This window comes from Bufo bufo, chromosome 1 (assembly GCF_905171765.1).
Source record: "Bufo bufo chromosome 1, aBufBuf1.1, whole genome shotgun sequence".
NCBI classification, from domain to species: Eukaryota; Metazoa; Chordata; class Amphibia; order Anura; family Bufonidae; genus Bufo; species Bufo bufo.
In genome coordinates, this window is record NC_053389.1 from 437,260,414 (window position 1) to 437,287,432 (window position 27,019).

The 27,019-nt window shown below is 43.0% G+C and overlaps 1 protein-coding gene across 3 annotated transcripts in view; it reads left to right on the plus strand.

Moving 5' to 3' along the window:
* The window catches only part of LOC120978759 (oocyte-specific histone RNA stem-loop-binding protein 2-like), a 63,638-nt gene extending 44,870 nt beyond the window's left edge, over window positions 1–18,768 (plus strand). For all 3 annotated transcript variants that reach the window (XM_040407099.1, XM_040407092.1, XM_040407107.1), the window contains 3 exons: window positions 12,610–12,747; window positions 13,207–13,306; window positions 18,450–18,768. In XM_040407099.1, coding sequence (XP_040263033.1) covers window positions 12,610–12,747; window positions 13,207–13,306; window positions 18,450–18,566 — 355 coding nt within the window. In that variant the 3' untranslated portion in view covers window positions 18,567–18,768. The remainder of the gene's footprint in view (window positions 1–12,609; window positions 12,748–13,206; window positions 13,307–18,449) is intronic.
* Window positions 18,769–27,019: the final 8,251 nt, after the last annotated feature.

The following is a 27,019-nucleotide window of genomic DNA, read 5'->3' on the forward strand; positions in this document are numbered from 1 at the left end:
CAAAAGAGCTCTCAGAAGACCTATGATTAAAAATTGTTGACTTGTATAAAGCTGGAAAGGGTTATAAAAGTAACCCCAAAAGCCTTGCTGTTAATCAGTCCACGGTAAGACAAATTGTCTATAAATGGAGAAAGTTTAGCACTGCTGCTAATCTCCCTAGGAGTGGCCGTCCTGTAAAGATGACTGTAAGAGCACAGCGCAGACTGCTCAATGAGGTGAAGAAGAATCCTAGAGTGTCAGCTAAAGACTTACAAAAGTCTCTGGCATATGCTAACATCCCTTTTTAGCGAATCTACGATACGTAAAACACTAAACAAGAATGGATTTCATGGGAGGATACCACAGAGGAAGCTACTGCTGTCCAAAAAAAATCAACAGAATGGCTTAAACAGAAGAAAATACGCCTTCTGGAGTGGCCCAGTCAGAGTCCTGACCTCAACCCGATTGAGATGCTGTGGCATGACTTCAAGAAAGCGATTCACACCAGACATCCCAAGAATATTGCTGAACTGAAACAGTTCTGTAAAGAGGAATGGTGAAGAATTATTCCTGACCGTTGTGCATGTCTGATCTGCAACTACAGGAAACGTTTGGTTGAAGTTATTGCTGCCAAAGGAGGTTCAACCAGTTATTAAATCCAAGGGTTCACATACTTTTTCCACCTGCACTGTGAATGTTTACATGGTGTGTTCAATAAAAACATGGTAACATTTAATTCTTTGTGTGTTATTAGTTTAGGAAGACTGTGATTGTCTATTGTTGTGACTTAGATGAAGATCAGATCACATTTTATGACCAATTTGTGCAGAAATCCATATCATTCCAAAGGGTTCACATACTTTTTCTTGCAACTGTATATACCACATCACTTCAGCAGTACTACAAAACACCACAGATTGTCTGACAGCTGTCTCTAACATAATGTCCTCTCTCTGAAACTGAATCTCTCAAAAACTGAAGTTATTTTTTTTCCCCCATCTACTAACCTACCTAAACCTGATTTGTTTGAGATCTTTTCTTTGCTTTCCATATTTAATTGCTTGCACACTCTTGTAATCTGCACCAAGAACACTTTCAGACTCTCACTGGTACCCCATCCACTACAGAATACAGTTCAAACTCCTCACCCTTAAAGCTTTCCACAAGACTGGCCATAGACCTTACAGGGAAACTTCCTGGTGGGCTGATGCCCAGAGGGCACCAAAGCCTTTCTCACTGCTGCTGGCCGGGTACATAATGGGTTCTCAGCGATAGTTAAAGCTGTGAAAATCAGGTACTCATGTACCTGGCCAACAACCGCACATGCCCTCCTGAATTCAACTGCTGTGGCCCGCATATCACATGCTAAGCCCCCTGCTGCATATCCTAATCAGGGATAACTGGAGGAGGACAGGAATGGCAGTTATGGATGGCTACCACAGAGACAGCTTTTGAGGCAATATATTGTGCTGCATGGTGGTATATAGTTCTGATGGGATGGTATTCTGCACTGTGGTATTGCTGACTCTGCCTACTTGTGTTACTTTACCTTCCGTCCATTTGGACCTGTTTACAACATAGGGCCACTTTTGGTGGTTTCTTTTTGTACTACTGTATTAAAAAATTAAACACAATAAAATAAACTTAAATAATAAAATACAAATAAAAGAAAAAAGGAAGGTGCAAAATAAGTCTGTGTCCTCCAGAGGGCTTTTAAATACCTCTTAGGAGGACATATGTGGCATAAATATATTAACAATAAAAATTGGTTGCAGTGGTCACATGTCAATGTGACACTGCTGCAACTCAGTAAAAGACCAGCAGGGGAAACACCAGGTTGCCAGTGCAAGAGCTGCAGGGGAATTTAAAGTGGTTGTGCAATGGCTTAAAGGGGTTGTCTCATCTTGCCCATTACTAAGGCGAGATGAGACACAGTCCCAACCACCAGCTGGCTGGGAAATAGTGGCGCTCGTCAGCCAGCTAGTCTGCTGGTGGTTGGAGCTATCTCATCTTGTCTTAGTAACAGTGAGATGAGACAACCCTGTTAATATTGATGACCTATGCTCAGGATAGATAATCAATGTTAGATCGGCAGGTTTCTGACTCCCAGCACCCAGTACTGATGAGCCGCTTGAAGGGGTCTCAGCACTTGTTTATAAGCTTCAACATATGCACAGAGGAAGTAGCGCTCGCACAGGTGCAACTACCTCCTCAAACAGCTGATTGGAGATCGGTACAGAGTCGGACGGCCAATCTAATATTGACCTATCCCAAGAATAGCCCATCAATATTAAAGGCTATGTACACCTTTGGGGTCATTTTTTATGATTGTTTCACTTATTTTGTGCTAAATACATTTGATCAATTGGTCTTTAGTGAAAATATTGAGCTGTTCTGTCAGTTAACTTTTTCTAGCTGTGTGAATCATACTTACTTTTTTAAGTCATAAACACTTAAAGCCACATTCTTATCAGTAAGATAAAATTGGGTCAAAATTCATATCCTGCTACTAGATAATCTAAAGGCTGCACAAAGACAGTGGTTCAAAATCTTTAAAGACCAACTGAAAAAAAGATTTGTAGCTCAAAAGGAATACAATGCAATAATAGTGTACATGGCATTTAAGCCTTTGCACAACTCCTTCAATAGGTAAATTATGGTTATTGTAGCAGCTACTCCCCCTTGACCGGTTTTTGTTTTGTTTTTCTTGAATATCAGATTACCCCTTTAGGCCCCTATCACACCTGAATTTGGCTTTTATTCACATGCATTTTTATGGTATCTTTTAGTGGTGGCAACTGAGTTTTTAATGCTTTTGTTTCCATATAAAGAGGTTGGAAAAACACCTGAGAAAAACAATTGCTAAAATGTGCTGTGGTTTTAAAAAAACAATCGACACCACCCAAATTGAAGAAAATGCTGCTAGGAAGGATATCATGTGACCTGCATTTCTACATTTCCATGGTCTTTCAGCGAACATTTGGCGTTAGCATTTTTCCCACAAAAGACATGTGTAGCATCAAAAATGCCATTAATATCAGTTCAGTTTAGGTCCAACGCACTGCATCCTCTTCAGTGTTTAACTGCAGGCTGCTCCCTTATAATTGTTCACTTGAATGGGACTAAAGGGATCTACATTGCATGATGCAGCCGATTGTAAGGAAACGTTCCTTCCCAACAGTCTGCTGCTTGTTCAGTGAAGGAATCTGCTGCATTTACATGTAACGATCTCCTTCACTGTATGAGGACGAGGGGTCGATATTGGGATCTCTTGTCCCCATACAGAATCATTGTTTCCATTTCATCCACCATGATGGCTACGGATGAGATTGACCCCTTGACCTCTGTAGGGGCAGGAAATACAGAGAGAGAAGCCCCCATCCACTCTTGCCCTCAGTGTTTTTCCTGTCCCTATGGGGCAAGCTGCACAGAGAAGACTCCTGTGGGAGTTGAAGATTTTTTATTTTTTTTACTAAAAGATTGGTAAGCCAATCTCCTCCTCAACCCTCCCGCAGCTTATGCCAAAGCTGGGCTGGGGAGGTTGACATAGATCTTGTCTCTAATAGCGGGAGACCTGATTTCACTGAGGCTTGTAAGGTCTTCCTTCCCGATTGTGTGGAAGCAGACCAGCGGGAGCGGGGACTCTGAACGCCGCATAGGGCATTGCTCAAGGCTCCGCTGTAATCCCGGCTATTTCCGGAAGGGGCGAAGCTTGATGGGGCACGCGTCATCACACTGGGTTGGGCTCCTGAGGCAAACCCTAAAGTCAGACGCCGAGCTTCAAAACAGCATGGCAGCGCACAGTCAGCGTCTCCCCTGTCTGCAGCGACGATGGAGGCTCCTGGGACCTGTGGTGAATGTGCAGACCCACCTTCGGTAACTCCATCCATGAGTCTCCCAGGGAGAAACCTGCATCTTTGTCTGTAAATGTTTTCTTAAGTTAGTTCATGGGCATGATTGTGGGTTGCTCTTCTTTTTACCTAGGTTAAGGAAATGAAAGCAAAAACAAAGTATACCAAATGCGTTAATTGCTCAAAAAAATTACCTGAGGGATATAAGAAACTCTGCAAAAATTGCCTTAGTGACCTTTTGAAGGAAGAGCAAATATCATGACGGAAATTAAAACCATGATTCAGGATGAAATCAGATCCTCATTGGCCCCTTAACCCCCCCAAATGCACCTCCTACTAAAAAGCTAAGGTTATCCGTTCTATCCTCCTCAGATTCGGAGGACATGGAGGAAGGGGTGTCAGCGTTCAAACACAATCTTGATGAAGATCAGTTGTCGGATGATGAAGAAAAAAAATACTTTTTTTCCTCTGAAGATATGGATTAACTGGGAGACCATGGGTATCAAACGTCCAAAAAACAAGATCTGTACAGGACGAAATGTTTGTGGGATTACGCACAAAAAAAGCTACGGTCTTTCCCATTAATGAAAATATAAAAGATGATCATTGATGAATGGTCGGATCCTGAAAAAAGACTGGGGGTTTCTAGAGAATTCAGAAAGAGGCTACTCTTTGGCCCTGCCGAATCAAAAATTTTCAACAATACTCCTGAAATCCGACGTTCAGGTGGCAAAAGTAGTAAAGACTTCCCTGCCATTTGAAGACTCATCACAGTTGCGTGACCCTATGGAACGGAAAGCGGATTCCCTTCTAAGGAAATGTTGGGAAGCTTCCATGTTTGGGGTGAAAACGAATATCGCAGCTACCTCAGTGGCTAGAGCAATGTATTTCTGGCTTAATGAACTGGAATGTCATAAAAATAAAACCCCCAGAGAAGAAATCCTTCAGTCTATTCCCCTCTTAAAATCCACCACGGCATTTCTAGCAGATGCTTCCGCTGAATCGGTTAGAATTGCTGCCAAAGACGCTGCCTTCTCAAACTCTGCCAGGTGCGCACTTTGGATGAAATCCTGGGGGGAGGTGATAAAATCTCAAAATCTAAACTTTGCTCCATAGCATTCTCTGGGGAATGTTTTTGGACCGGTACTCGATAAAATACTAGAAAAAGGAAATTTTTTCGCCCCTTCCAGTCAGCAATCTAGGCCATATAGAGGCCAAAGGTAAGACTGGTCGCTGGAGTTACCAGAAGGGGGGCAAAGGCAGAGTCTTCCTCCTCAACCCCCAAAACAAACAAAGTGGAAAAAAAATGACGACAGAGTAGGGGGAGGCCAAAAAATTTCTTAACCCAGTGGGAAGCCACAACATCAAACCCTTGGGCGCTAGAAATTATAAAAAAGGATACAAAATAGAATTTGCCTCTACCCCACCAAAAAGGTTCCAAATAACGTCCCACTATCCCAATACCCTTTCAAAAATCTGGCAGGGTATACTAGAATTCAAAGCATCAGGAGTAATAAAACAGGTCCCGATGCCAGAGGAAAAACAAGGTTTTTACTCCAGACTCTTTAGTTCAAAAACCGGATGGCTCCTCCAGAACCATCATAAACCTAAAATCTAAACAAGACTATAGTGTACAAAAAATTCAAAATGGAATCCATCTCCTCCATCATCCCTTTAATAAAAAAGGGGGCATGTATGACATCCATAGATCTCAAGGACGCATACTATCAAGTCCCTATACATCCAAACTCGCAAAGATATCTTCGTTTTGCATTACAAAGTCCAGATCACAAAATTCATCATTTTCAGTTCTGTGCACTTCCATTTGGCATTTCATCTGCACCAAGGGTCTTTACGAAACGCGTAGTGGAAATGTTGCCCTCCCTGAGAAAAAAGGGACTAGTAATCTTTCCATACCTAGACTATTTCCTTCTACTGGGAAATTCTGAAGCAGAAACACGCAAACCTTCTTACAGAAAGTTTCCAGCTTGGGTTGGCTGATGAATATAAAAAAATTCCCTAATTCAGTCATCCAACAGGAAATTTCTTGGGGTGATACTAGACTCAGTAGCCCAAAAGACATTACTACCTCGGGCAAAAATAAAAGCCATTATAGAAAAAATTGGAAAATTCCAAACTCAAAACAGCACCTCGATCAGGAACGCCATGGGTCTCATGAGCTCCTGCATAACAGCGGTTGCCTGGAGCCAAGCCCACACCAGGACCATACAATCCTGGATATTGAGCAATTGGAACAAACATCAGTCATCCTTGGACATAATGAAAATCCCCCTGCAAATAAAAATAGATTTAAATTTGTGGAAGATGGAAACCAATCTAACCAGGGGGGTTATCTGGCAAAAAGAGCCAGGAGTACAAGTGGTAACAGACGCAAGCCCAATGGGATGGGGTGCAATGGTGGCCTCCTCAAGCTGGCAAGGGAAGTGGCCGGAACAGATAAAGGAGTCATCAAACTAAGAGTGGTCTGGGAGGCTCTAAAATTAAATCAGAATCTATTAAGCGAAAAACACCTAACAAATATTCTCTCACAATACAACAGCAGTCGCCTACCTGAAGCATCAAGGAGGCACAAGGTCCCAAAAATTAAGATCCTTAACAAGAAAAATATTTTTTTGGGCAGAAAAGTTTTATCTATCACAGCCATTCACTTGAAAGGATTGGAAAATACGGAGGCAGATTTTCTAAGCAGACAAACTCTAGACCCAGGGGAATGGTCCTTAAATCCAGACATATTTCAAAAATTAATAAACAAGTGGGGCCAACCTCAAATAGACTTATTCGCCTCAAAAAGAAATGCAAAGGTCAACTGGTTTTGCTCCCTGAATCCCAGGTAAAATCCATGGGCAGTGGATGCCTTCTCAGTAAAATGGAACTGGAATCTAGCATACGTGTCGTCGTCCCCATGGGCATTTATCCCCAAGGTTCTGCAGAAAATTCTCACAGACCGTTAGTGATACTAATAACCTCATATTGGCCCAAGAGAACCTGGTTTCCCATCCTGAAAAACTTATCAATGGCTGATTCCTTTCCAGATTCTCACAGGGGCCAATCTTACATCAAAACCCGGGTCTCTTCAAGCTATCGGCCTGGATCCTGAAAGCGAGATCCTAAGGAGCAAGTGTGGCGAAACCAAAGGCATCTGGTACCAGGCCCTGGATAATGTACAATACCAGCGAGGCGAGAGTCTCCCCAGTGAAGAGCAGCGATTGCAGAGGCAAGTGGCCCTGCGGATGCCCTTCCTGGGAGAGCAGCCCCTGGAGGAATAGGTGAAGGAACTAGAGCACCGGGTATGGCAGGAGCTATGGCTGGAGGATGCCTACCAGACGCTCTGGTGGTATATGGCACAGTATATACCCTGGACAGCTGAGCATGACAAGCCAGAGGGAGAGAAGTTTGATGGTCCTGGCTTGTTATGGGAGTCCTTTGCAGAGTTGACTTCGGGAGCCCTGCACAGTCCAGGCTTCAGGATATTTTCTATGAGAGGGAGGCTAGGCAGGATTGGGATAACCACCATGAGGTAGAGAAAGACCTGGCTCATCTAGCAACCCTGGAGTGGGAACTAGAGCAGGACTACCGAGATCTCTTCCACTCTATTGAGAAGGCTCAGCAGGACAGCCAGATGACAGACCCGGATCCAGACCCATTCAGCTGGGCAGGTATTGTGGAGATTTACTGGGAAGAACCCCAGGTGGCCGGTGGAGGTGGGACCGAGGTCTCTCCACCAGTCCTGCAGGGAATTGGGAGCCCAGTCTCCATTCCCCAGCGGCAGGCTGAGTTACAGGCGGCAGAGACAGTCTGTCCTGTCCCCCAGCAGCAGATTGAGTCGTTGGGAATTGGGAGCCCAGTCTCCATTCCCCAGTGGCAGCTTAACGTACCAGGGGGGAGACGGTAAGCCCCACAACCATGCAGATGGGACCGTGGTCTCTGCACTCACAGCACAGGGGGTAGGGACAGTCGGTCCTGTGCCCCAGCAACAGGGCTGTTTAGCCAAAGGGGAGACAGTCGGTCTCCCCCCTCCAACAACCAGGCTTCTTCCGTGGTAGCGCTGGCACCAGGGCAAAGTACCGCTGGTCTCTGCCCACTCAGCAACCCACCAAGGCAGTCTACCAGTCCCCCACACAGCCGTAGTGAGGCACATGGACATGGACAAGTTTATCCCTTGCTCAGGTGTAGTAACCATTTATTGTGGGTGGGCTGTACTGCTGTTTCTATTTTGTGGGTGGGCTGCTGGACTAACAAGGGCACTGACCGGCAGAAGGTCAGATACCCTGTTAGTCTGTTTGGAAAAGGGGAGAAATGTGGCAAAACCAACCTCGCCACTGGGTGGTGGAGAAGCCTGGTTGCCAGCCTCTTGCCCCAGGATTATGGGCCCTCATCAGCCCATGCTAAACTTAAACACCATGGCGATTTGACTGTTTGTGGCATCTGAGCGCTGTTTGGATATATTGAGCGCTCAGATCCAAGCCATCTGGGGATATATTAAATGTCTGTTACTATAATGGTTGGAACATTGTATATTTGAGTAGTGATGTCTGTCCTATTGTCTCCACGTGTGTATTGGCGATTTCCCTTTGTCCTGAGAGATGATTGATTGAATTACTCCTCGGTTGTCTCCAGAACAGAAGACATTGTGTATTCTCCTGCCTGTGATAATTACATCAACCCATTGTGTAAGGTAATTGTATCACAGGCAGAGGGGGGGATTTTGTGTGAGTGTTTTACTGTATTGTACGTGTTTATTGGTGGTTTTTACAAAACCCTGTGGGTGGTACTAGTCTGTAACAATGTTATATAAGAATAAACACACAGCTCTGGCTGTCCACTGCTTTACCCTCAACACGGAGCTTGGTCTTGTTCTTGGGGGGATTCACTGTATGCTGTTAGACTGATTGCTAGGAGTGTAATCTGCTTGGGTGCGTTTCCTATTCGTCTGCTAGCAGCTATTCGTGAGGTTCTGTTCGGAGTTTGGAGTATTTCCTTGTATGCTGTTACAGCAAGTGTCACAAACGTACCTTTACGCAGACTGATACCACACGTGACAAGGGGTGGTTAATTTCCGGTTAACCTTTTATAGATACAATTCGGTATACTGCCACCACGTGTTTTAACAGCACACGAACCGACTACCAGTCACTCACCCTCACGCAGAGCAGGGAATGAACCAGGTACCGCTTGCTGACCGATCGCAATCGTTCAGCCAAGCAACAGTCAAAATGACCTTTCTCACACACAATGGTAACGTTACTCTCTTCAGAGACAGGATTCGTTAATTCCTTTGTTTAGAACACGGAAGACTTGGCAAATAAGATTTTTCAATCTTTTAATAAAAGTTAAACAGTAAAACAGTGCATATATACATTTACAGAAAAGACTATTCTAAATAATAATTCAAGGTAATAGGAATTCACGACAGTTAAAATAAAAGGGATAATGGATGAAAGGTATACTTTGGTTCCTCTGTTTCAGTCCATGAAGCCGTTGTGCAATCCGATTGGTATAATATCAGTTGACCCTGAGCACTGACATTCAGAATGCGATACAAATCCAGGTGTTAAGGCAAGGCAGGGTTGCCATACAATGCCCTGACAGCATCTTATAGCAGTTCTAAAACAGGAGGTGCCAGCAATTCTGCCCACCAATGGTACGATCGTGTGGGCAGGATCGAGAAGGTGTCAGCAAGGTTTATGACCCAGCTAAGGTCACCCCAGAATGTCCTTATTCTGGCTGAGCCCACAGTTCTGTGGAACCACTAAATACAGCTATGACATTTAGGTATTAATGACCCTGTGATTTTACAAGTCTAACAAGACCAAACTTGACTCTGCTGTGGATTCTGGTTCTCCAGGACTGCTTAAAGCTGGCTTTTCAGCCTTCCAATGGCACAAGAACATACTGTTTGATATCTCCGTGATCGCACTGGTCCACGGAGGAATATGCCTACGACCAGAGATATGAAAAATGACTACCTTTGAGTCTCTCAATGGTTCAATAGGTTGCTTTCCCAGCTCTCTCTGGTTCCCTGCTGAGACTGTAGTCAAAATGTCTGGCTAATGTTATCCCAGGATCCAGTATTTTACAATGAGCCTCGGTAGGGGTGCTTTTGAAGCTCCCATCCTTATCTTTATGACGGAAGTATCATTTTAAATTACTAGGACACCGCTCCAAGCAAGGTAATATTTCTCTTTTAAAGCAGAATAAAGGGGGCCTCTAGGCCTGTGAGTGTGTGTATTTAAAAAGGGGACTCTACTTGGGGTACCCTCGTCACAGCAAGGGCCTCTAAAATTTTGTAATCAGTACCCTAAAAGCCAGCAGGAAAAAAGTTACGGCATCTTTCAGCTACCATGCCTGTTTGCTCATTGAGGGCATTAAGCGCCGTCTCCTCCTCCCCTCCTCCTCCATGAGAGCGTGGTTGCCGCCGCCCCCACTTTCCATATGGACACCTAGGACACAGGTGAAGATCATTATATATATATATATATATATATATATATATATATATATATATATAATATAATCTATATCGGACTATGTGCCACTTAGGATCAGGCACTCCTGAGGAAGCCAGCAAGTCTGGCGATACGCGTTGGGCTTCTTTCCTGACCACCACACATACCACCACTATGCTACCTCTATGATAAGTATTCCAGCTCTTTATTCATTGTTGATGGATTTCATGCACTTAATATTGTTATATATTTATTGATGTGGGGGCATGTTTATGACTTTGTGATGAGTCAGGGTGGCATGTGTACATACATGGTTCACATGGCCCTGATTTGTTGTATACAATGATTTTAATCTATTTTTTGTTGTCTGTTGCTTTAAATAAATTTGATATATTTTAGATGTGCGGCTCCCATCTCGGTATTCTTTTTCTCCTTCTTTGAACCAGCAGGAAAAAAGTTACGGACGCCATTTATCTAAAAATCTGGAAAAAAAATTGCTCATGGCTGGGATAAGAGTTTACCGATAGATCTTCTCCTTCCATACAAAAAAATCTTAGTTCTTACAAAGAGGCCTAGACTTAGGCCTAGTACCTTGAAGGTACAAATATCAGCCCTGGGGGCTTTCTACGATACTAACCTAGCAAACCATAGATGGGTTAGAAGATTTATTAAAGCCGCTTCTAGACTCAGACCTTCCTTAAAGCTTAACACGACGCCCCAGTAACAGAAATTTCCCAAAAACATCTCTTTCAAGACGGCTTTTCTAATAGCAATTACATCCGCTAGACGCATAAGAAAATCCAGGCTTTGTCATGTAAAGAAACATATTTATCAATTTTTCCTGATAAAATTGTATTGAGACTAGATCCGGGTTTTCTCCCGAAGGTAGTTTCTAATTTCCATAGGGACCAGGAAATTATTTTACCTTCCTTCTGCATTGATCCAAAAAAAAAAAAACATCTTCTAGATGTAAGGGAGACAATTATCAAGTACCTAAAAGTTACAGCACCCTTTAGGAAGGATAATAATCTGTTTTCGGGGAAAAATAAAGGGAAAAAAACTTTACAAGACATCCATAGGTTGTTGGATAAAAACTATTGTTTTCTGCTATAACTTATTAGGTCAGGCATGTCCTATAGGGATTAAGGCACATTCTACTAGAGCTATGGCCTCCTCTTGGGCACAAAGAGCTGGGGTATCTCTCTATCAAATATGCAAGGCTGCAACCTGGTCTAGCATACTTTCATTAGACACTATCGCCTGAACTTTTCTGCTGCAACTGATTTGGCGTTTGGCCAGAGTGTTGCAAGCAGTTGCCTCCCCTACATAGTAATCTGTTCTCATCCGTGGACGAAATGGAAAAACAGCTATTAGACTTACCGGTAATTCTGTTTCCTTGAATCTACCATGACGGCTCATATATTCCCTCCCATAAAAGTTTAGTATATATTATGAGGATAATACAAAAAAAATACATATATAATTATAAAAAAAATTATTTATATATAAAAATGTGTATATAATAAAATGATGGAAACACATTTAAACGTGTGTGTGTGTGTATATATACCCACTTTGGTATTGGGTACACACGGAGGGTGAGAGTGGGTGGGGGCGTCTTAAACTCTGTGTATCTCCTGCCCCTACAGAGGTCAAGGGGTCAATCTCATCCGTAGCCGTCATGGTGGATTCAAGGAAACAGAATTACCGGTAAGTCTAATTATGTTTTTCTGGGCAGCAGGTCATTGTATAGACAGCACGATTTGCTGCCCAGAAACTATTATTGGTAGTGCCTGCACGAACGTTGTGATCGCCCAACAAACAAGTGTTTTGCTCATTCATGGGCAGATGATGCAGGTGATGGGCAGATTGTTGGGAATTGCGTTCTCAGGAACAGTCGTTCCTGATAATCCACCTTAAAATGTATTAAACTGCACTACTGCTATAATCTAGACCAGGGATCAGCAAGTATATGCTTCATTCACTTCTGTGGAAGTTCTGAGAATGAGTGAGTATGCATGCTGGGTGTTGTAGTCTGACAACACCTGGAGTGCTGGAGGTTGCCGACCCCTGAATTAGAGAGTGTGCAGGTAAACATTGGAGAGGACACAGCGCTGACACAAGTGCCAGGACCCCTTCAAACAGGTGATCAACAGGAGTGCAGGGAGTTAGACTCCCACCAATCAACTATTGATAATTCCTGAGGATAAGTCGATATCAATACAGCATACAAACTAACCTTTCTGTTCAGGGGATTCTAAAATATCACAATATCCATAGATGCTAACTGAAAGCATTCACTAATTTCTTAGATCTGAAAGAATACCAGAAATTCACCCTCGCAGCCCCAACAAATATAGGAAATACAGTCGGCGGTCTTGGGATATGCAGATTAAAATATGGAGGCGTGCACTTCATGCATGGGATCCTCCTGCGGAGGTCACATTTCAGTAAGTATGAGGTGCTGCCAATCTATTACATTCACTGTAAATACTGCTAAGGGCACATAAAATAAACCTTGCTGTAATCTCAAACCAGTTCAAAGTATTAAAGGTGATGTATAGTACTACAATATCGATGACCTGCCCCCTGGATAGGTCATCAACCTCAGATCTGCAGGGGTCTGACTCCCAGCACCTCCGCCAATCTGCTCTTTGAAGCAGTAGCTGCACTTCTGCTTCCATTTAAAAATTTTGACTCTTTTGTAGAGACAACTTGAATGGGACAAGCGGTTGTAATTACACTGTGAGATGGACCCCCAGCGATCCTGAGGATAGGCCATCAATATTGTAGCACTGCACAACTCCTTTAACTTTCATAACTTAATTTACTAATTGCTATTGGAGATGGTATTTAGCTGTACTTATTGAGTATAGTTATTAATAATGGTAATGGCATCTGTCCTACAGGAAAGAAAATTACTATGATCCAACACACAGTATGTTTAATCCTTGGTTAGATGATATAGAGTCCCTTCAAGGTTTAGAAGCTGATCTGTTTGACCTACAGGTAGGTTTGATTTTATATCTGTTTTTTTGTGAATGTGTTTGTTTTGGGGTTTTTTTTTTGGGGGGGGGGGGGGGGGGTGACTTGCTGCAACTTGTTACTGGCGTTAACATTACATGCCTGAAACTCCTAATGGTTTTTGTATGACAAATTTGCTCAATGGGACTTCTATTTGAAGAGCTTAGTGTAACTGTTTCGGTGTATTTTTGTGTAGGGAACAGGGATGTTAAAACATTTTTTATATACTTTATGGAATATACAAAGCATTAGGGAAAGATGCTTCGTTCTACTAGAAAACAGGGTGTAAAGAGTCTTAAAGGGCTTGTCCGGGCTTTTTAATATTGATGACCTATCCTCAGGATAGGTCCTCAAAATCAGATCGGTGGGGGGGTGCGACACCTGGCACCCCTGCCGGTCAGCTGTATGAGGAGACGGCTCGTTTCTCTTCCTGCTGCTGCTATGTCTATGGTAATGCAGCAGCAGAGCAGGAAGGGAGACTGCACCTCTGCCAATCTGTCATGGATGACCTATCCTGAGGATAGCACATTGGAGCAGCTGGGAACAGGCGAGTATGAATCTTTCAGGAGGCAATGCAAGCTAGAGGCCTTCCCTTGAATTGTTAAAGGGGTTGGCCCTTCCCTACTTACACTGGAAATACAGTCTGTCCCCAGTGTAAATGAATGGAGGCTGCTGATGGATGGGGCCCTTCATCAGTGTCCATTTTCGGAGCTCCGCACCAGGAAGCAGATGAGTGGAACTGGTCATATTGAACCTTAGGACATCAATGACATAGGTATAATAATGCCTATTATCTGGAGTTGTGCTCTTCCCAGCACATGTGCAGTTAATACAGTCCTGATCAAAAGTTTTTAAGACCACTTGAAAAATGGCAAAAAATCATATTTTACATTGTTGGATCTTAACAAGATTCCAAGTAGAGCTTCAACATGCAACAAGAAGAAATGAGTGAGACAAAAAAAAATTTTGAGCATTCAATTAATTGAAAATAACGATTAAACTGAAACAGGCTGTTTTTCAGCTGATCCAAATTTAAGGACCACATGCCTTTAAAAGGCCAAATCTGTGCAAAGATGTGGATTCATTGTCATTTTCTGTCAGGTAGTCACATGTTGTGATGGCAAAGGCAAAAATACTCTCCCTTTTTGAAAGTGGTCGGGTTGTTGAACTGCATAAGCAGGGTCTCTCACAGCGCGCCACCGCTGCTGAGGTGGGTCGCAGTAAGACAGTCATTTGGAATTTCTTAAATGATCCTGAGGGTTATGGAACAAAAAAGTCAAGTGGAAGACCCCAAAAAATTTCATCAGCACTGAGCCGGAGGATCCAATTGGCTGTCCGTCAAGACACTGGACGATCCTCGACCCAAATTAAGGCCCTTACTGGTGCTGACTGCAGCCCCATAACCATGAGACAGCATCTGAGACTGAAGGGCTTCAAAAACAAAAAACATCTTGAAAGACCTCGTCTCCTTGAACGCCACAGAACTGCTCGTTTGGACTTTGCAAAAGAGCACCAAACATGGGACATTCAAAGGTGGAAGAAAGTTTTATTCTCTGAGGATTTTTTTTACCTTGATGGTCCTGATGGTTTCCAACATTACTGGCATGACAAGCAGATCCCACCTGAGATGTTTTCTACGCGCCAAAACAGTGGAGGGGGCGCCATAATGGTCTGGGGTGCTTTTTCCTTCAGTGGAACAATGGAGCTTCAGGAAGTGCAGGGGCGTCAAACGGCCGCTGGCTATGTCCAGATGTTGCAGAGAGCATTCCTCATGACTGAGGGCCCTCGTCTGTGTGGTAACGACTGGACAACGCTACAGTACACAATGCCCACAGGACAAGGGACTTCTTCCAGGAGAATAACATCACTCTTTTGGCCCATCCTGCGTGTTCCCCTGATCTAAATCCAATTGAGAACCTTTGGGGATGGATGGCAAGGGAATTTTTCAAAAATGGACAACAGTTCCAGACAGTAGATGGCCTTCGTTCGTCCGTCTTCACCACTTGGAGACATGTTTCCACTCACCTCATGGAAACGCTTGCATCAAGCATGCCAAAACAATTTTTGGAAGTGATCAACAATAACGGCGGAGCTACTCATTACTGAGTTCATGTTTGGAAGTTGGATTTCTGTTTTGGGGGGTTTAGTTTTTTTTTGGAGGTGTGGTCCTAAAATTCTGATCAGCTGAAAAACAGCCTGTTTCAGATTATTCATTGTTTTCATTAAATTGAATGCTCAAAAAATGTTGTCTCACTCCCATTTCTTCTTGTTGCATGTTGAAGCTCTACTTGGAACCTTGTTAAGATCCAGCCATGCTAAATATGATTTTTTGCTATTTTTCAAGTGGTCTTAAACTTTTGATCAGGACTGTATGTAGTGGCCAAAGTCTTTAATTTTCCTGGAAAATAAAGAAGAAAAAAATTTGGGAGGGCCGAACGAACTCTCGCGCAGGCGCAGTACCCACTGAGGGCTGCGCCAGTGCGATCTGCAGGAGACTGAGGGCAGGAGCTTCATCCTCGTCACTGGGCATGCGCCGAGCCCAGTGACGTCCGATGCTCGCTCTTCCCTCAGTCTCCAGCAAATCGCACTGGCGCAGCCCTCAGTGGGTACTGCGCCTGCGTGAGAGTTCGTTCGGCCGTGAGGGAGGGGGAGGAGAGGAATGAGAGGCTGTGGGCGGTTAGGCAGTCGGAAGGAAGGCGTTCTGGGCACTGTAAGAGGGGCGTTACTGGGCACACTAAGAGGAATAAAACGCCCCTCTGGGCACCTTCAGGGCTAATTAGCATAATCCTAAAAGTCGTTTTTATCATAAACTACTGGACGGATTACAAGATAGAAGAGCACAGCCGATTCAAGGTAAGCTGTGCTGCATGACTGCTTTAAAATCCGATTTTGGGTTAGGGGAGGTGACAGAATCCCTTTAAGGTGATTTCAGTCTGGCTTTGGCTCAAACTGCTGCTTTAAAATAAAAACACCTGAGCAACACTGGTTCAACCAGAGACCTGTTTGGAGAATACCTCCATAAAGGGTATCTAATTGGGAGGATTGCAAAAAATTTTGGTCTAGTTGTAAGCCAATAAAGACCACTTCTTTCCATATGATATGAGGTAATATATAAGTTCAGAAGAGACATGGAAGTCTATGAATACCCAATGATGGCTCAGTTCAACTTGTACTGTAATACCACTAATCCAACCAATTTATTAAGAGCAGAATGTCTCAATTTTATCACATCTTTGGCTATCTGTGCCCCAGAACTTAAATCTATTCTGGCACATACAGTTGTAAGAAAACGTATGTGATCCCTTTGGAATTATATGGATTTCTGCACAAATTGGTCATAAAATGTGATCTGATCTTCATCTAAGTCACAACAATAGACAATCAGTCTGCTTAAACTAATAATACACAAATAATTAAATGTTACCCAGTGCAGATGGAAAAAGTATGTGAACCCTTGGATTTAATAACTGGTTGAACCTCCTTTTGGCAGCAATAACTTCAACCAAACGTTTCCTGTAGTTGCAGATCAGATGTGCACAACGGTCAGGAGTAATTCTTGACCATTCCTCTTTACAGAACTGTTTCAGTTCAGCAATATTCTTGGGATTTCTGGTGAATCACTTGAGGTCATGCCACAGCATCTCAATCGGGTTGAGGTCAGGACTCTGACGGGGCCACTCCAGAAGGTGTATTTTCTTCTGTTTAAGCCATTCTGTTGTTGATTTACTTCTATACTTTGGGTCGTTGTCCTGTTGCAACACCCATCTTCTGTTGAGCTTCAGCTGGTGGACAGATGGCCTTAAGTTCTCCTGCAAAATGTCTTGATAAACTTGGGAATTCATTTTTCCTTCGATGATGGCAATCCGTCCAGGCCCTGACGCAGCAAAGCAGCCCCAAACCATGATGCACCCACCACCATACTTCACAGTTGGGATGAGGTTTTGATATTGGTGTGCTGTGCCTCTTTTTCTCCACACAGTGTTGTTTGTTTCTTCCAAACAACTCAACTTTGGTTTCATCTGTCCACTGGTTTCATCTGTCCACAGAATATTTTGCCAGTACTGCTGTGGAACATCCAGGTGCTCTTATGCAAACTGTAAACATGCAGCAATGGTTTTTTTTGGACAGCAGTGTCTTTCTCTGTGGTATCCTCCCATGAAATCCATTCTTGTTTAGTGTTTTATGTATCGTAGATTCGCTAACAGGGATGTTAGCATATGCCAGAGACTTTTGTAAGTCTTTAGCTGACACTCTAGGATTCTTCTTCACCTCATTGAGCAGTCTGCGCTGTGCTCTTGCAGTCATCTATTTACAGGACGGCCACTCCTAGGGAGAGTAGCAGCAGTGCTGAACTTTCTCCATTTATAGACAATTTTTCTTACGGTGGACTGATGAACAGCAAGGCTTTTGGAGATACTTTTATAACCCTTTCCAGCTTTATGAAAGTCAACAATTCTTAATTGTAGGTCTTCTGAGAGCTCTTTTGTGTGAGGCATCATTCACATCAGGCAATGCTTCTTGTGAAAAGCAAACCCAGAACTGGTGTTTTTTTTTTTATAGGGCAGCTGTAACCAATACCTCCAATCTCATTGATTGGACTCCAGTTGGCTCACACCTTACTCTAATTAGCTCTTGGAGATGTCATTAGTCTAGGGGTCCACATACTTTTTCCACCTGCACTGTGAATGTTTACATGGTGTGTTCAATAAAAACATGGTAACATTTAATTCTTTGTGTTATTAGTTTAAGTAGACTGTGATTGTCTATTGTAACTTAGATGAAGATCAGATCACATTTTATGACCAATTTGTGCAGAAATCCATATCATGCCAAAGGGTTCACATACTTTTTCTTGCAACTGTATATAGTGAATTGGGCTACCCACACCATGCCCACTTTGTGGAAAAAGCAAAAGTTGCAAATTCTGCCGCTAAACAGTGCTTGCAATAAAACTAATGTAGAGCTATGGTAGCTGACACTTCATCAAATATGTCTAAATGTTAGAAAATTAAAATAAGCACACCTTATATAAATGTTACAAGACCTAAAAATGGTTTGATGTAGTTATGATGTAGCTTTATATGTGGGCCTTTGAGACTTTAATGTAATAGGGTTTTGTTTCCTCAAGATTTCAGATGTGTATAATATGGGCAGTCCTGAAGAAGCATCTCAGAGTTACTACGACTGGTTACAGCACTATGACTATACAGAACCTCATGGTCATCCCTACTGGATTGGTCAATAGTTATTTCTGAAGGAGACGCAATCGCTCTGTTCACCTTGCACAGCTTCATTGGTTTGCGCACAAATTAGTGGACAAAATCCTTTGTTTTTACCACAGTCATACATTAATGAAGTATCCGTTTAACACAAACTTGGTGTACCCTTCAGCCTAATTTCATTCTGATTTATGCATGTATTTGTATGTTGTATCACGTTTCCTATATTTAATCTATATTATTCTACTAATCTTATTATTCTACTATTTGGTGGCATGAGATATTACCACTGTTTGTACCACCGCATTTGTAAGTCACTTATGTAAATATTCTGTTCTAGGAAATGGTATAATATTTTGTATTATGACCCTACAACTATGGTATAGTATACACTAAGTTGGTGGTGAAATGATTGCAGAAGCTGTATATAGTTTCTGCCTTTTTTAAATATGAATCACGCACTTATTATCCGTATCTATTGACAAGAAGCAATGTTGTATAGATTTATTTATTTTTGTTGATTTTGTGCGCAACCACATACCATATAGATATTTATGTGCAGGTGAATTTGGCTACTCTGTGGGATTGCCGTTTGGCTTTCTAGCAGATGTACTCCTGAAAATAAAAGCCATAGTTTTGTATATCTGTGCTTGCAGACATCCGTGACCAGTGGTTGTATATGATACCTAGGATATACAGCTTCTAAATCATATGGATTGCCAAAGTGTTACACATGGCTTGGTAGTCCTTGATTTGACTAGAGTATTGATGTGCCTTCTGAATTAATTTGGTCTGTGAAACTGGCAGTGCCTTTATCCCCTCTCCCTATTGAAAGCACATGCACTTAGAGCAGGCATGCTCCACCTCCTGCCCTCCAGCTGTTGTAAAACTACAACTCCCACAATGCCCTGCTGTAGGCTGTTCGGGCATGCTGGGAGTTGTAGTTTTGCAACAGCTGGAGGGCCGCAGGTTGAGCATACCTGACTTAGAGGAATAGCTGTCAGCGAAATTATATATTTTATATATATATATATATATATATATATATATATATATATATATATATATATAATTTTTTTTTTAGCTATCCACAGGATAGAGGATAACTATTAGATCAATGGAATTGCACCCGATGGGACTTTCAAAAATGGATGGAGCAACTGGTCAAGCATGTGCTATGCCGCTCCATTCATTCTCTATGGGTCAGCAAGAGATGCCAAAGTACGTCACTCAATTTCTGGCAGTCCCACAGAGCTGAATGGAGCAGCAGTGTGCATGCAAAACCTGCTGCTCTGGTTTTTGGGTGTCTGCAGGGAACAGGTCGCCATTCCCCATCAGTGAGGGTCCCAGCGATTGGACCTGAACCAATCTAATACTTCTATCCTGTGGATGGGAGATAACATGATGTACCCCTTTAATGTTACTCACACTAGGAGGAGCACGCTTGGGAGGACAACTATTTATATTTTGTCTGAAGGCAGCAGTAGTCATTAGATCAGAAGCTCTCTGCATCCAGAAGAATGTTGATTACCACAGATTATGCTTTCTCCAGACCAAGATGAGCAAAATACATTAAAAATAATAAAAGTGAATAAAAATAAGACAAATAAAATCTTCTGACATAACAAGTCTACTCTGTCCAACTTTTTGGTGACATGGATACATATAATGTATAATATCAGGGGCGTAACTATAGGTGTGGAGGTTGCCCAAGGATATGGGCCCTGGTGCCTCAGGGGGTCTTAAAGGTTCAGTTTCCTCATTGAGGACACCGGTGCTATGAATGAGTTTGGAGAACCCATTTCAGATTCTGCACCTGGGCCCCAGCAGCATTGTTACCTGTGCAAAACCCTTCATTTTGTCTCTAGCCCTGCCAATGTTTGCTGTTCATGGGGGCTTTGTGCCTGTTTACAGATACCTTTCAATGGCATGCTGCAAGAGCTGCACTAAAAAAGACCTTTTGTTCCTGAGTATTATACTAGTGGTGGAGATGGGGCAAAGTGCACATTTTATATTCCTGTACACTGTAACATGCAGGGATTCCTTTGTGATATTATTGAGCTTGATACTTGAACTTCCAGACAGGGCCATTTACTCCCCTTTCTGACAAGTCTAGTTTTGCAAATCTGACGTGTCACTTTATATGGTAACTTTGGAATACATTTTTTGACGCACCATAATTCAAGTGAGTGGTAAATTTGGATCCATATGTTTTACCTTGGTTTATAAAGAAAATCCAAAATTTACAGAAATTTTGCCAAAATTAGCTATTTTCGAAATAATGCCTCACAAAATTAACATTCACCATATGTCTACTGTATTTTGTAAATGTCATTTTATTTTAAAATGTTAGAGGCTTAGAATTTTGGAGGCAATTTTTTACATTTTCAAGAATTTCCAAAACAGCCTTTTTAAAAGAACCAATTCAGTTCTGAAGACACTTTACGAGGCTTATATAATAGAAACACCCGTACATTATCCTATTTTAGAAAATGTATCCCTCAAATTATTCAAGATTGATTTTTCTTCCTAGGAATGAAAACAAAAATTTGTTTTGCAGAATTTCTATTTTCAACACAGCAAAACGAGCCTCAGTATTTATTACCCTGATTCTGTAACTTACAGAAACACCCCATTTGTGGTCATAAACTGCTGTATGGGCACAGGGAAGGAGTGCCCTATGCTTTTTGGAGGCCACATTTTGCTGGAATGATTTTTGGGCATCATGTTACATGTGAAGAAACCCTGAGATACACACATAATATTCCCCCCCCCCCCCCCCCCCCCCCCCAAAAAAAATAAAAATGGACTAAGCACTTTGATCCAAGAGGCGTTTCAGTGTTTAGAAACACCTTGGCTGTAAAAATAAAATATTACATTTTTGGACCAAATTTTTCATTTTCACAAGGCGTAACAGGAGAAAATCACACGACAATAATACCCATTTTCTACTAAATATGACAACACCCTATATGTGGTTGTAAACTGCTGTATGGGCACACTGCAGGACTCTAAAGGGAAGGAATGATCTATGGCTTTTGGAAGGCAGATTTTGCTGGAATAGTTTTTAGGTGCCATGTTCACATTTGAAGAGACCGTAAGGCAGTGATGGCTAACCTTGGCACTCCAGCTGTGGTAAAACTACAACTCCCAAGATGCCCCCCTTGCTTGGCTGCTCTCAGAACTGTATAGCAATAAATGGAGCATGCTGGGAGTCGTAGTTTCACCACAGCTGGAGTGCCAAGGTTAGCCCTCACTGCCCTAAGGTATCCTTACAGTGGAATTCACACCCCAATTTTGGAAACTACACCACTCAAGTAATTTATCAAGGGGTGTAGGGAGTGCTTTGAACCCACAGGTTTTTCAAACCCATTAGAAATGCGTGGCTGTGAAAATTAAGAATGTCATTTCTTGCAATAGCGTATTGCTCACTGGCTCCTGCATGCAGCTGTAGTTTCTGTGGTCCGCAAAACATGCATACCATCCATGTGCATATAAACAGTTCTATCCTAATCTGTTAAATGAACAAATATAGGACAGTTTGCTGGTGCCGTGGAATGTACATACTGATGCAGATAGTACAGTGTGGTGGTCCCATTTTTGTGGCACCATAGAAATTAATGGGTCTGCATCTGACCTACAAATAATACAGATTGGGTATGGACAAAAAACACGGCCCTTAGGGTGCTCGCACACAGTGTAGTTCTGACATGCATTCAGGATGCAGTTTTCTATTTAGCCAGTTTAGCAGCCTCATTAAACCCTGGTGTTCTGCATTGTGGGGATGATTTGATTCATTTCAGCTAGCTACAATAAACTGCATTCTAACAGTCAATTTGCTCATCCCTTGTTGTAATAGATGAAAAAGCAACCCAAATTTTATAATTTTTTTTTTTTTTTTTTGGAGTATGACAATACCTCTTGTGTGGTCATAAACTGCTTTTTGGGCACATCTTAAGGTTCAGAAGAGAGCACCATGTGTATTTGAGGCTTAGGCCAAGTTCACACTTCAGTTAATTGGTCAGTTCTTTCCATCAGTTACTGCGAGCCAAAACCCAAAGTGAAGCCTACTCAGATAAAGTATAAGGCCGAATGCATGTGGCCGTGGAACACTGATGCGAGTGGTCCCTGGTATCCCGGCCTGGCATCCTGCTGAGAGCAGGAGCGCATGGTGTCCTTGTTTGCTAGGACGCCGTGCGCTTTGTGCCGCCGTACAGTAATACACTTGTATGATCTATATGAATGTATTACTGTACTGCAGTGGTGGCACGAAGCGCATGGTGTCATAGCAAACAATGATGCCATGCGCTCCTGCTCTCAGCAGGATGCCAGGCCGGGATACCAGGGACCTCTCACGTCCGTGTTCCACGGTCGTTTGCATTCGGCCTAATGGAAAGATCTGCTCCTGTTCTGTGTTTTTGACCTGCAGGGGAGTCCTCTCCTGCATAATGGAAACGGGACTGATCCGTTATGCAGCCCATAGACTTCTATTATGACGGAATGCCTCTAAAGGCATTTCTTTATGCATTTAGTCATCGAATTGCGTTATGGTCCGTGGTAACGGAATCCATAACGCAATTTACCTTTTACCAGTAAACTAAGCACAAACTAATTTCAAAATATGAAATGCGCTTATCTCTAACTATATGGATAGTGACAATCTCATGTCACACCAAAAATTACGGTACATAAAGTAATCAAATGTAGACTAACAACCTGTAGCCTAATAAAAAGAATCTCTAATAAACTATGCTAACATAATAACTGCATATCATATGAAAATGGAAAATTCAGTGCAACAATTAGGCCTCTTTTTCACACGGGCGTCGCGTGTGAGGGCTGGACAAGATGCGGGTGCATTGCGGGAAAATACGTAATTTTTTCCGTGCGAGTGCAAAGCGGTTTAATGAGTTTTGCACGCGTGTGAGAAAAATTGGCATGTTTGGTACCCAGACCCGAACCTGGACTTCACAGAAGTTCGTGTTTGGGATGGGTGTTATGTAGATTTTATTATTTTCCCTTATAACATGGTTATAAGAGAAAATAGCATTCTTAATACAGAATGCTTAGTAAAATGTCCATTAAGGGGTTAAAAAGAATAAACAAATTTAACTCACCCCATCCACTTGATCGCGTAGTGGATCTCCTCTTTCTACTTTCTTCAGGACCTGGCTAAAGGACCTTTGATGAAGTCACTGCACTCATCACATGGTCTATCACCATGGTGATGGACCATATGATGAGCGCAGTGACATCACCACAGGTCCTTTTCATCAAAAAAGACATGCCAGGCTGAGCGTTCAAGTGGATTAAGGTGAGTTTATTTAATTGTTTTTAATTTTTTTAATCCCTCCATCACTATTTTACTAAGCATTCTGTATTAAGAATGCTATTATTTTCCCTTATAACCATGTTATAAGGAAAATAATAAAGATCGGGTCCCCATCCCGATCGTCTCCTAGCAACCATGCGTGAAAATCGCACCGCATCCGCACTTCTATGGGGCCTGCGTTCCGTGCAAAAAACGCACAATATAGAGCTTGCTGCCATTTTCACGCAACGCACCAGTGACGCGTGAAAATCACTGCTCATGTACACAGCCCCATTGAAGTCATTGGGTCCGGATTCAGTGCGGGTGCAATGCGTTCACCTCACGCATTGCACCCGCACGGAATTCTCGCCCGGGTGAAAGGGGCCTTAGGGAAGCCTCATGGTATGTTCTTTAAAAACTAAGAGTGTATGTAGTGCCCTAGAGCAGGGGTCATTTGAAGTCTGGACATTTGCTTATTTCCCCTGTGCAAAGTTATAAACGTCTTACTTTATTTCACTTGAAAGGTTTAACTTGCACTGTTTAATACTGTGTAAGAAGAGCCTGTTTTGGAGGAAAAAATCCAGACGTATTTACCACCAAAATCAGACAGACTGACCTTTTGAATATCTGGTTTACCTGTGTTCTTATGTCTGATGTGTCATTGCCATCGAGTATCACTGGAGCTGTAATGTAAGTCTATGACAGACGGGGGTGGTAACTTTGTAATTGTTTGTATTGAGTCTCTCCTCTCCATCCCTCCCACTAGAAGGTTCCAGTCTCATACCTCCCAACCGTCCCCCATCCGGCGGGATAGTCCCGGATTTAAGTGGCTGTCACGTTATGGGAGAGGTATGTCCCGCTTTCTGGAACCTGTCTCTGCTTCCATAAGAAGCAGAGACAGGTGCCTCTATTCTAATGATGAAACAGAGAGCTGGCCGTCGGCTCTCTGCCCACGCTCCACACTGCAGGTCTGGGTAGGGGCCGGGGTGTGGCCGGGAGCCCCCTGTATCCTGCTGCTGGTGGCGGCCTCTGCTCCCTGCCAGCTTCCAGGCTCTAGTGCTCCGTGGTTGGGATTAGGTATTTAGTTATGTTTTGGGGCGGAGTTAGAGGTGTGGCCTAGTGCAGGAAAAATTTGCCGCGGCGCGCTTTGCTCAATATGTCCCTCTTCCTCCTTTTCTAAAGTTGGAAGGTATGCAGTCTAGCTAGAAATGGTATATAAGGAGAGCAGTCAGAGGCCTTAGTGTTCTGCAGTTAGGGAACAGTGCTTGGAAGAGGAGACTCTGCCAGACTACTGAGTGACCAGAAGAAGACGCAGAGATGGGGATATGCTGCCACAGACCCTGGATCACCAGCCTTGGACCAGGGTACCAACCTTCTGAGAGAGAGGGACAGCTAGCTCAGGCCTTTCCTTAGTATCAAACCCTTCTTCTGCCAGGGAGGAGACTGGAGAAGCCAGCGCTATGCCTCGCCTGTATTGTTTTGCACTTGAATTCCTCCAGTAAAGAAGCACACTGGTTACTGCAGACCCTGACTCTCTGGACTTATTTCCCATTGGGGTGCACCATGCCTTATCATCCCTTCCGGAGAGCAGCAATACATGGTGACACCTCGACGGTGTCTGGGGAGCTCAGCGAAGCGTTGGGACCACCCCAAACCCGGCCACTGCATTATCGCACCGCCAGGAAAAATGCCCACCTCGACACTCGTTTCACCTGCTGGCTTTGTCAGGAAGTGTCTGCTATTAAAATGGCCAGGCATATATAGGCCCCTGATCCAGGAAATCTAATAAGAGACCCAATTGAGCTCACCTGAGACGTGCAAAGTGACGCAGCAGCATGATGTGCTCACGCTGCGGCGCGCGTCAGGGTCACGTGATATCCGACGCAAACGTCAGACACGTGACCCAGACTGCATGTCAATTTGGCGTGTTTTTTTTTTTAAATACATGCCTCATGAGATACTGAGTGTTGATTGCACTGCCCAGGTGCACTCTATATTGGTGGGATTTTCTATTTCCCTCTAATATTCTTCAGCAATACAGATTTTTACATACTTGTATTTTGTGTTATTATGGATTAATAAATGATGCTATACTTTTATTCTGGACCTGTCTTTTCTTTTTTTGTTGTGCATTGGAGTCATTCAGCAAGGTATTGTGCACGTTTGGGCAGAGAGAGACTTTGCTGCTGTGAGAAGGAACATTGCTGGCACCCCCTTCCACACTTTGAAATGGTTTGGCCAGCTGTATCTTAAAGGGGTTGTCTCACTTCAGTAAGTGGCATTCATCATATAGAGAAAGATGATACAAGGCACTTAGTAATGTATTGTTGTTATCCATATTGCTTCCTTTGCTGGCTGGATTCATTTTTTCATCACATTATACACTGCTCGTTTCCATGGTTACATGGTATGAGTAAGGATCGTTAACTTGAGATCCGAAACGCAGCGATTTTGCATCTGTCTTGTTTTGTATGGATTTTACTGGATTGAATAAAGGATATTGTTTTTATCAGCAGCTGGATCACTTTTTACACAGTTTATATTGGCTTTGTCCTGGTCACATCCGTGCCTCTGATACGATGTTTCCATGGTTACAGACCACCCTGCAATCCATCAGTGGTGGTCGTGCTTGCACACTACAGGAAAAAGTGTCAGCCTTTCTGGTGTCCGGGAGCGCACATAGGCTGGTACTTTTTCCTATAGTGTGCACGCACAACCACCACTTATGGATTGCAGGATGATCGTAACCATGGAAACAAGCGGTGTATAATGTGATAGAAAAATGAATCCAGCCAGCAAAGGAAGCAATATGGATAATAACAATACATTACTAAGTGCCTTGTATTAACTTTTTCTACGTGATAAATGCCACTTAGGGTCCATTCACACGTCCGCAATGTGTTTTGCGGATCCACAAAACACTGACAGCGGCAATGTGCGTTCCCCCATTTTGCAGACAGCACATTGCCGGCACTAATAAAATATGCCTATTCTTGTCCGCAATTGCGGACAAGAATAGGACATGTTATATTTTTTTCGGGAACGGAATTGCGGACCCGGAAGTGTGGGTCCGCAATTCCGTGTCCGGGCAGCACATCGTGCTGCCCCATATAAATGAATGGGTCCCCAATTCCGTTCCGCAAAATGCGGAACGAAATTGCGGACGTG